Consider the following 10882-nt stretch of genomic DNA (forward strand, 5'->3'; position numbering starts at 1 on the left):
CTTGGCTATAGGCCAGCTGATAAACTTATTTGTCATTGTATGCAATTACAAATTGCCTAAATAGTAAATAATAAATTGGTTGGGCGTCTACAATATCATGTAAACTGTGCTTTCTGTTGAAGCAAATGTCCCAGAGGTCGAAACTAAGTCACATTGCCGATGGCGTCTTCTTTACAGTTCTAAGACAACGTTAGGCCATTGTACATTTTTGAATTTGGTTCGAATTATGTTTGCTTTTAACGGTGGCGGTGATGGGCGCAGGCGTGGATGTCGTTTTGCGTCTACATATCGACCCGCCGTGTGGAAATGCAGAAGAACTACTCAGTCATCAGGCCTTCCTATTTGCTTAAATGCAAGGTTAATTAGGCCAAGGTTAGTTTTATTAAGGCATATCACTAAAGCAGACGCTTTTTATTTAGTCTGTCACAGAAAAAATATCGTACGTTCAAAGTTATTTTTCATGGTTTTCCTAGCTTAAATATTATCACACAGTAACCTAAACCCTTCTGCAATTAAACCCTAAATAGCTTAAATCAAGTTTTCACATAAGCATTCTCCTAATCTAACCGCTTCTGTTTAACTATGGGCTGTCTGACCTACTTACGATAAAATAGTCAGTCTGTTTTATTTAATATGCTACCTAATATAACCTGTTACCTGTTGCGCAGCAGCCCATATTATGGTCACTCATTACTCCCAAGAACAGTGTCGCAATATATCCAGCCAACTTTTCCCATAACTCGCCCAGTATTTTGCTACCAGCCACCAAAAACTCCGCGCAATCGATTGTGTCCTGAGAGGTGATGTATTACTGTAGTTCTTATGTTTTGGATTCTTCGAAACGGTTTAACTCTTGGTATTTTTAGTTTTAGGCTGGTAATGTGGTTGGGATTAAACTGAAACTTCTAAAAAATTTACTTTTCATTTTATATAGCCCAGCCTATGGCTACTGTATTATTTTTTAGAGCAGATCCGTACGTATGCCGTCTTCCGCATACTCATTGGGTGCTGGTGACGGTGTGGTTATTCAGCAACCTAAAGTATTAAAACCACTGATACTTCCAAAGAAATGTCCAAATCTTTCTGTCGATAGCGGATGCGAAGTAAGCGAAGCCGATGTGTCTTCTGGTAAGTTCCACTGCACTCTCGTTAATAAACGTACACTTTTCAGTAACGTACAGTATATCAAGTTCGTTACTTCCAGCCACAGGTAGAGGAGAAAGCCCTTGCTCTGCAGTTATCTAAACTTTATGTTTTTTAAACCGTGTGCCGTCAGACAATCGCAGGTGTGCAGCAGAACTCTCATAAGTTACTAAGCTATTTGTTTATTAGAACAGCACCGTCAATCAAATACCACATGTTACCAATAGTTTACATGAGTGAAGTGTAGTTAGTTTTTCATTATCTTGTTTTGATTGACAGCGTCGCCGCTGTCAGTTAACGCTCCTTTGTGATGTGATAATTATTGGTTGATCAACGGTAAAGTATTTGACAACTTCTTAGTTAAAGCTGTTTGATGATAAACTGACATGTCATCGTAACAGAAGTGTAGTTAATTTCAACGAGCACATCGTACATTTACAATATTCCTTTAAAACTTTACATATAGCCTAAGTTTAATGGTGTTCTCAAACAATATGTATCTTTTCACTTGTTTCGTCACCATCACGAAAGAATGACGAAGTCATTGAGGTGTGCCTTGCTGATGTGAAATTTATGTTGCTTAAAACGCCTTGTGCAAAAAATGTTTGAAAACCACTGAGCAAGACGCACAATGCTATAATTAATTGAAGGTAAAAACTATAACGAGTATATAGGAACGGACGATTCTGATGAAGAGTTAGAAGAAATCTACCAGCAAATTGGTGTAGATTTGCCCAAGACTAGAAGTAAGAAGGAAAAAATCAGGTTGTCGTTAGATGAGTTCTCAAAGAAAACAGATGAGCTTTATGATCAGTTGAAGTTTTCGCATATTATCAGGTACCTTGTTATAAACACTACAGCTGATATTGTTATACTTGCCATATGGCGTAGGCCTAATTGTGTCGTAAAAGACAACTGTTTTAACGTATAGTCCTACTATAAGAGAAGCAGATAATAGAGTCTAGCAATATTGTGCTTACATAAAAAAAATCAACTCTCAGAAACATCTGATTTCTGGATAAGTAAAGTATGAAACGCGTGTTGTGATACCTCCAGTATCGAAAAGTTGAGACCAAGCTATAACCGTTTCACTTAGTAGTTGAACATTTTTTATCCGGTCCACTTCTTTTGGAAGGTATATTTCTATTTTCACTACTCGTTTTGGTTCACGTATATAAGTTGCATGCAACTTCCAAAGCTCGCTGTTCTTTAGTTCGGCCCACAGTAGAACCTTACCCAGGTTCTCTTTTGATCATGATAGACCAACTATTTTTTATGTTATGATTTTGTATTTAGTGTTACTTTTTGTTGCATGCTTTGGCTTTGTTGTGTCATAAACGTTGAGGTAAGTACAAATTAAACTAAGTTTCAGTCTACTGGCTACTACAGGCAAAAACCGGTTAATTGCAAACAGGTTAAACGCACGTATCGTTTTAATGTGTAGCATTTTAAGTCCCGATTCACTTCCAATGACATAATCAGTTATTATCTTTTTAAAACAAACTACTAAACTATATACCTGAAATTTTAACCAACTGCAAATGACATGTTATAAAGGTCTTAACGTTTATCACAAGTGAATAATTCTTGTTATTTGTATTCGTTGCTCTGTAGTTAATTATTCTAAATGTAAGGGAGGTGAAGAACACTTCACCGCAGTATGTTGATAAGGTCGGGAACCAGTACTCTGGGTTATCTATATTCTGTTTAAGTCATCATAGCCATGTGTAATAGTATCTGGGCCAGGGTTTCTCAACCGGGGCCCACGAGCAGGTACCTCACTAGTGAGCTATAGCGTAGCCGTAAGGGAAGACGAGGCAAAGCAGAGGCACACATTGCTGAAGTAAAAAGTGTTTTCGGAATGAACAATCTACATTAGTTATTGATGAGCAGGGGGCCACGAACCATGAAAGATTGGAAACCACTGATCATGGCTCATAATAAACTGGTGTACTGTTATAAATAGTCTTTTAAGTTTCATTTGACTTGAATCATTTAACCTTTGCCTGACAACCGTTAACATTTTAATTTTTATTTTACGCAGTGCCGAGCAATACAAAACCGCTTTATCCAACTTATTTCGCGAATCTCGGTATTATTTCTACAAGCTTGAATCTTCTGCTGTTTCTGAGATTATGTCAAAAACTAAACATTGGGAGACAAGCAAGGTTGGCGATGTATTTCAACATGATGTAAGTCTCCGGCTATATGTGCACTAAACTTTGCTAAGTTTATTTGGGATACTTACTACTACTGTGTCGTCTGTGTGGTTGCAGAAGTTGTGCATGGCCGAAATTCTTACCGTACATTTGCTGCAGTTGGTTCACGCTTACCACGAGTATGGTTACGTCAGTCTTGATTCGACCGATCCTCTAAGGTAGTGTAGGCGCTAGAATGGCTAGATGATTCTTTTGCCCAACTAATAACTTCAACTGCAAAGTTTTATCATTATGAACTTTTTTATAATTTTACAAAACTTGTTCTTTACGTTTTCCCAGCATGACTTCTTTCTATCGCGGTGAATTTTTTCTTGGTGGGGCGACGCCCGAAAATTGCCTAATGCATGTCACATCATATTGCTACACAACAATGATGAAGATGCTTGAACTGTCCGAATGTCCGCATCGTGACCAGTCAATATTCTCTACTTGTCGTTGGCCGAACAATTCAGACTTTGAAGCTAGTTTAGTCCATTGGACACATTGGTAACTATACTAATCGCTTGTTAAAATGTAGGCCATGCCGTTAACTCGAAGCTCTTTAATAAGTAGGCTAGCTGGGGCCCGTTTATACAAAATTGATCCAAAATATATTTTTTGTAACGTTAACATCATGGTGATTCGCTTTGTTGTTGGGTTGATGTAAGTAATTAAGAAGCGTAGAACGTAAATTTTGCTTTTCATAATCTAATGCCTCGATATGTTGAACCTCTCGTGTGAACCTCCACAGTGTATAACATATTCTAAGAACCCGAATCGAGGCTATTAGTAGTTACTATGGTCAAAAGGCTATAGACATAGCTGGACAAGCGCTCTTTTTAAAAGAGCGTCGCTCATGCTCCTCGCTGAAAAAGAGCGTCACTCACTTTTTGGTGCTCCCGTTCTTTTTAGCAATTCAAAGGTACATGCCCTATTTTCACCATCATCGCGTCAGGTGGTTATTTGTTAGGTGCTTTAAGTCAGTCTCACAACATAGAATTAATCTCAAAGCAGTCAAAAAAATTACGTTTTGAATTTAACTTAGTTTTTTTATAATACTTTTTTCTATTTTGTGCTTTCATAGTGCTGGTGTTTGTGCAAAAAAGAGCGACAAGCTGATGGCACAAAAATAGGAGCGCCCTTGTTACCGATCTCTGGCTACAAGAGATTCACGAAACCGTAAAAGGAGTTAGCCGAAGCGAAATTGTTAGTCGGACCGCAATTTTCGGGCCGGGTTCGGGCTTAAGTTTGAAAAAACATTTGGGCCACATTCAGGCCCGAATTTATACTCAAGTTTTGCTACATTTGCGTTGTTGTTTTGCTTTTCTATGCACAAATGTGCATGCGCGCAGAGTGTTAAAAACCTCTTGCAGAGCGCATAGCTCAACTTAGAAAAGGGTAACAGTCTAAAAATCGCATCACAAGATAACTTTTTCGTTCATTCAGTAAATTTAACTTTCGGATGTAATTCAGGCTTCAAATAAATTTTCAGGTTCGGGTTAAAAATAATAGGCCGAATTACAATCCTGAGCCGAAGTGTGACCAGTTGAAGAAAATATTACTAAATTTTGTGAGATTTAAAGCAATTAGCCCGACAAGATGATGTAAGAAAGGTTACGGTAATTTATGTTAACCTAATGGGCTGGCCAAGGTGAGGCCGCGGGTACTACTGGCTTATAAGCTGTTATAACAGTTATAGCCAGCTTCCAGTGTATGTTGCTTCACAACCCGCTTCACTCAGCATGGACTTACTCACAGCGGTCATACTAATCAAACATACTTTTGGAGAAATGCAAATTGTAACAATACGTAATTAATTTACATTGCCGTTGTTGGTTTACGCTGCAATTTTTTAATAAGCTGGCCCTATTTTATCTATATCTTAGAACAGAAAACTCTCACATAATTAATGTTGGTCATCCGAAACATTTTCTGCTCCTCCCACCACAGCTATCACTTTTATAATATTCCTTTGAATTGCACAGCATCGAGTGCGATCCATTTCATTCCGACAATAGAGATGAACTTGACCTCGACTTGTTGATTAATGGAAGTGATGACGTCAGTAGCCGAATAACTGGGTTCAGGTCAACATCTTCGAATGAGATTGTGAACGCTTCAAACTATCTTAAAATTTTCTCCTGGAGCGTTCAATTCTTACAGAATCCGGACTTGGAAGATGAGAAGTGATTTTTATATTTACGTTTAGTTTGTCCCCTACATTTTGCACTCGAAAAGAAGGTCTATAAAAGATAAAACCTTGAAAACTTTAATTCTCTTATTGTTGGTCATTTTATGTCATTTATTTAGGATATATATATATATTTAGGTCATTTTATTTTAGGATATATTCACTGCATTTATAATGATTATTTATTTATATATTTATCATCGCTTAGAAATTTATTGATTTATAAGCGGAGTATAGCCTATAAGTGTAGTTTTGGATCACTGCATATATTTGTGAAAAATGAACATGTAGCATTGATGTTGAGGATATATATTGCCCAATGCAGCTTTAGAATAGGTATAAAATGTGAAGAATTAGCTGTAGATTGATAAATTACTTTGGAACCTTTTTGTGTCCAATGGTTACCTTGAAAAAGCCTGCGTAGCTTATGGTAAAAAATTGAAAAATGCTCAAATTATCACTTGTTTTATTGCCATAAATTATACTAAAATGGTTATTGTTTTTATCTGTCGTTTGTTTGACTACGTAAGTTTGGTTTACTTTAGCTTTTACCTTTGCTGCCAAGGAGTAAAACCTTATCTACGAGAAACCGAATATATCTTGCAATCCGATGCGGTTAAGTATGTTTTTGGAAGACTAGTTTCATCGAAACTCAAGTAAGCTACATACTTAAAGCTTTTTGCATTATGCTGCGACTTACAAAACGTTAAACCAATCGCCACAACGTTGAAGCACAAACGTGTATTACCGTTGAGTAATGCTTAGTTTTTTGTAAATTTTGTAGCTTTACCAATCCAACACTGGAAGAAATTACAACCGAATGTCGTCCCGTTGGACGCTTTGAGGAACTCCATTCCTTTGGTCGTAAGCTTCCATTGTACCCTGTAGCTGTTGGAATTCTCATCGATTTTCTTCGCCACAAGAGATTCAATCGAACATGCTTTTAGAGAGAGTGAAACCTGTATCTGGTTTATGGAAAGGGCTTCAACATACACTATCTCAGGTGGCATTTTGCACTGCTGGGACCATTTTTCGGATCAATGATAATTAGAATGGCGGAACATGAGAAGACAAAATTGAACGAGGAGTTAATTTCGAACAGCTTTTTGAAACGTTTGTTAAAGGCAAATTATCCCTACAGCCTAAAATCCAATCCACAAATTTTTACAATTGCATCGTAACGTGTTATAATTGTCAATAGAAAATGTTCAAATAATTCAAGTTGCAATTAATGGCGTGTAAAGAGAACGCTTTCTTTGCACACTCCCGATAAGGATTCGCTACAATTCTTATAACACCCTGACACCAAGTAAGCACCATTATTTAATATTCACTGGAACCCAGGTATGCATTGCATGCAGGACAATTATGGCGAGTGACATAATTGTTGTCCATGGCAAACAGAATCCAAAAGCAGAGTGTGCAGCAGACTGCAGTATAACCAGGCATCGGCTTTCAGGCTTCTGCTGACCCTGGTACTTACAAGTCTTCGGCAGGACGAGCAAATCGGTGTCGCTGGTTTTCTACCTGAAACAATCGCGCTGGTTTGAACAACCGTAGTCTGAACATCAACTGGCGGTGGTTGGTTGGTGATGACATTTACGGTTTACGGACAAGGAAATGAGCTGGACTAGGCGGATGTAACTGGGCCGGGTGGGTAGTTTGGGGCGGAAGGAATTGCCTGCTGACTCTACTATTATTCAGAGGTGGGCAGTCGATACTTTGAAAGTACCGTCGGTAACGGTACTTGGCAAAAAATGTACTGACAGTTCCGGTATTCGATACTATTTAAAAAAAGTAGTTCGTTACTTTGTCGGTACCGGTACATTTTGTGTGATAGATTTTGCTGCAGATGCAATGTTTGCCGCTATTATGCCCCCGGTAAAGGTCAAAACATATATAACATTAATCGCTTATAATTTTACTTGACATTTCTCAATTAAAAAAGATCAAAAGTTGCTAAAATTAGTATTAAGGATTAATTAACATGTATTTTTGAAAACAAACTTGTTAAAATTTTGAAATTATCACGTGAAAAGTACCGAGTACCGGGACCGACTGAAATTTCTTGAAAAAAGTAATTCGGTACAGAGATTCGGTACTTTTTTTCGAAAGTAGTGACGGTACCGGTATCGGTATACTCAAAAGTACCGCGGTATAGTAACTCGGTACTATGGTAAGCTACCGCAATACTGCCTTCCTATGTCTATATATAGTTAAGGTTAAACTAAAGTTAAGCTATATGCAGGTTTCTTTGTTGACATTAACGACTAAATAAGTAGACTGGCAATGCAAACAGGATACATTTAGTCATAAGTTGTCAAGAGGTTAATTTTATATTTTCAGTTTTCTTAAACGAACTATTACACAAAATACCGGTAGTAGTATCAAGTATGTTATCATTACTTGGAAGTTACATCATTTTAGCTGATTTTAGTAAGCATTAATTACACAATTATTGTAGATCAAAAAGCTAAACTATCTCTCAGTCAATTACAAATTTTTAACGTAACCCAATTTAACCTTCACTTGTAGAGATCAATGTATGGATTCATTTGTTGGGCAACCGTTAACCATCGCCAACGTTCGCAAGAAAAATGTTACTACCATTAGGCCTACCAACTCAAACTCATGGAATAATGAAAGCACGAAAACTACAAAAAATCCAGTGGCGTAACTAGTGAGGAACCAGAAAGAATAGTTCTCTCCTTGAGTCTTTATTTTATAATTGATGGCATTTTTTTAAGTACAAAACTACAATAATTCTTATGCTACAGTTCAGTACGTGGGCAGTAACATTCAAAACCATAGCGTTATTAACTGTACGTAGCCTTGTATTGGCTTTCTGGAGTTAATGTTATACTTTAATTTATTTTTTTCACTTTCTGCTTAATATATTGTAGTGTAAAAGGTGTCAGCTGACTTAAAACTCAAAGCACTTGAAACTAATTTAATGCTCTTTAATTCCTTACTATATCGAACAATCCCGGGAAGTTTCACTTTTAAGTCAGTCTAATATTGGTATATGTGAGTTGCTACTCTCATATGTATAACAAAATAGTTACAGAAATGTGGTATTTACCGATACAACTTCACTAATAACCTCTCAACCAATAAAAGTGAACTTACGAAACTAGTTGTTGAAACCTGAAAGTTCCAGACTCTAAGTTGCACCGAATTGAACTGTTACGCATGTAGTAAACCTATACTCTCGTCATTTGCTAGTATTGATTCCGATCATCTAGGCCTATTGCAGTATTCTTTAACTTCTTCTCTGATGCACTCTTCGAAAATTTTTGAAGAACCATGCATGTAGTACTCTCTCGCTTAAGTAGGTTACGTACCCGTTTGAATTTGCATCTTACTTATAAGTAAACAAAAGCTCCAAATTCTAAATTTAAGCTTATAAGTAGATTGTTTGTTACGAAGATCAAAACATATCAATCGGTCAGGAAGGGACAAAAAAGTACAGACATAACCTATGCTAAAAAAGTACAAACAAACATTTTTGGAAGAGCTTTCTACACTGCACCAACTCTCTGAAACAACCACTATCAACATGAAGAGTTGGAGAATAAGAGATGAAGATAAAATAGAAACTACCAAAACACCTTTTGTGCTGCGACACGTGGAAAAAGCCTTGCAGTGTTACAAATCTCACAACTTTAAACAAGCGAGTAAGACAACGTGTTGCCGAAAGAAAATGCACCAGTCAGAAAAAACTCTTGAAGAGCCTTCAGGCTGCTCAGAACGCAGTGTTAATTTTAGCATTTTTTTGAAACACTGCAAACCTTTCTGCTAACAAAACATAATCCTCTGAAATGTAAATTTGCACGGTCTTCAAACTGCTATGCTTGGCGTACTGGAAAATTCGCTTTTCTCTGCTGTCATGATGTATATTTTTCGAGGCTAAGAACTATCAAGCATATATAACCCTATCTGTTTCGAAAAGCACATAACTTATTCTAACAAATCGATTGCAATTGTCCTTATTGAAAGCATTACACAAAAAGGATTTCACTATCATGCAATTGGACTTATACACGATATATTTGGAAACCATACATGAACCATGTTTTTCAAATGTCAAGTTTCGACGCATTAAGGTACCCCATAACGGACATCAGCTTCGACTATATTCGGCACAGTCAGTTTTCTTTCGTGCAAACGATTTTGCTGTCAAATAGGGTTACGCCTGCTGTCAGCTTCTACAGTAGAACATGTAAAAAGCTAGAACATGTGTGGCAAAAGGCACAGAATGGCAAAGAAAACATGGAAACAATACCTCGGACACGGCTCAACATTTTACTTCCTTTTATTTCTAGAAAGTTTTTTAAAGTTTGTTTGCATACATATTTATTGTACAATCTTTAATCTTGTAGATTTAAGAACGTTCATTCGATTAATTCATTTTATGCTTCAAAAGTTGTTTATACTAATCATAACAACTAAGCTTAAAACTAAAGTTGACAAGGCTATACATTACTCTTTGCAACATTGTACGTTCCAATGTGGCACTTGCAATTCGGGCAATAATGCCGGTATTCCTTAAAGCTGTCTATTACGAAAGGTATGAAACAGGAAATAATTCCACAAAAGAAACACAGAAGAAAAGCCATAAGGTAAGCTTCATCTTTGAAAACAGGAAGAACATTGGTACTCACAAGCTGTAAACACTTGCGACATCTTGCTTGGCATGGCTTCGAGGTTAGGTAGCCAGGTGTTTGACAAAGCCTAATTTCCTGACTGATTGAGGTATGGGATAAATGGGACGATCTGCTGGACAATCCATGGACAGAAAGACTCGATCCACTTGAAAAAAACTTTGCAGTTTCAAAAGGAATATCATCTTTTGGCTCTTGTCGATTGGGAGCAATCACAGTTTGATCGCCAACCATTGCCAACGAGTGACCCGACATCGTTTCATTTCCATGTGCCTCGTTCAGTACGTTGTAGGTCGTTGCTGATTTACGCCTCGAAAGCTTGGAACCCATTAGATTTGAGCCGGAATTTGTAGCTTTAAGTAAAGTCTAAACACATAAATAAAACCCATCCGATCAACATTTACAAAGTATAGATTATTCTTAAACTCATTTCCTTTAAGTTATCGATTACCTTTTGGAGTTAACAGTTCTTTAACCCTTATTAGCACATGCGTTGACATTTTGTCAAAATCGATTTATTGTGTGACATTGCTCTCGCAGCTTATGCACTAGCTCAGCAAGATCCTGTGACGATGGAGAACTTCTGAATAGCTTACTGCTGTAGCGATTTCAAAACGTTAAATTGTTTCCACAATGAGTTATTTGCGTTTTAACTTAATCGGCACATCTGTTGACAAAATGTCAAC

The 10882-nt window shown here is 37.1% G+C and overlaps 1 protein-coding gene across 4 annotated transcripts; it reads left to right on the top strand.

Annotated features, from left to right (window-relative positions):
- Positions 1 to 181: 181 nt before the first annotated feature.
- On the top strand, positions 182 to 6984 carry LOC143450417 (uncharacterized). Of its 4 annotated transcripts, none has more exons than XM_076950951.1 (10): positions 182 to 372; positions 672 to 800; positions 971 to 1128; positions 1818 to 1980; positions 3188 to 3335; positions 3420 to 3520; positions 3642 to 3848; positions 5327 to 5527; positions 6078 to 6188; positions 6317 to 6983. In XM_076950951.1, the coding sequence occupies exons 1-10, from the start codon at positions 227 to 229 to the stop codon at positions 6477 to 6479; spliced, it is 1527 nt and encodes a 508-aa protein (XP_076807066.1). In that variant the 5' UTR covers positions 182 to 226; the 3' UTR covers positions 6480 to 6983. The 4 variants fall into 4 exon arrangements, with proteins under 4 accessions (XP_076807066.1, XP_076807065.1, XP_076807067.1 ...); XM_076950950.1 differs by having other exon boundaries at positions 669 to 800; positions 6317 to 6967; XM_076950952.1 differs by lacking the exon at positions 3642 to 3848 and having other exon boundaries at positions 669 to 800; positions 6317 to 6982.
- The last annotated feature ends 3898 nt before the right edge of the window (positions 6985 to 10882 follow it).

Source organism: Clavelina lepadiformis, chromosome 3, assembly GCF_947623445.1.
Source record: "Clavelina lepadiformis chromosome 3, kaClaLepa1.1, whole genome shotgun sequence".
Taxonomy (NCBI): domain Eukaryota; kingdom Metazoa; phylum Chordata; class Ascidiacea; order Aplousobranchia; family Clavelinidae; genus Clavelina; species Clavelina lepadiformis.

Bases quoted from the DNA above. Each gene is read 5' to 3' on its own strand.
- LOC143450417 (XM_076950950.1), top strand. From the start codon at position 227: ATGTTTGCTTTTAACGGTGGCGGTGATGGGCGCAGGCGTGGATGTCGT. The intron at 373-668 runs GTTAGTTTTATT...CCTGTTGCGCAG, and splicing joins GCAAGGTTAATTAGGCCAAG to CAGCCCATATTATGGTCACT. The intron at 6,189-6,316 runs GTAAGCTACATA...TAAATTTTGTAG, and splicing joins CTAGTTTCATCGAAACTCAA to CTTTACCAATCCAACACTGG.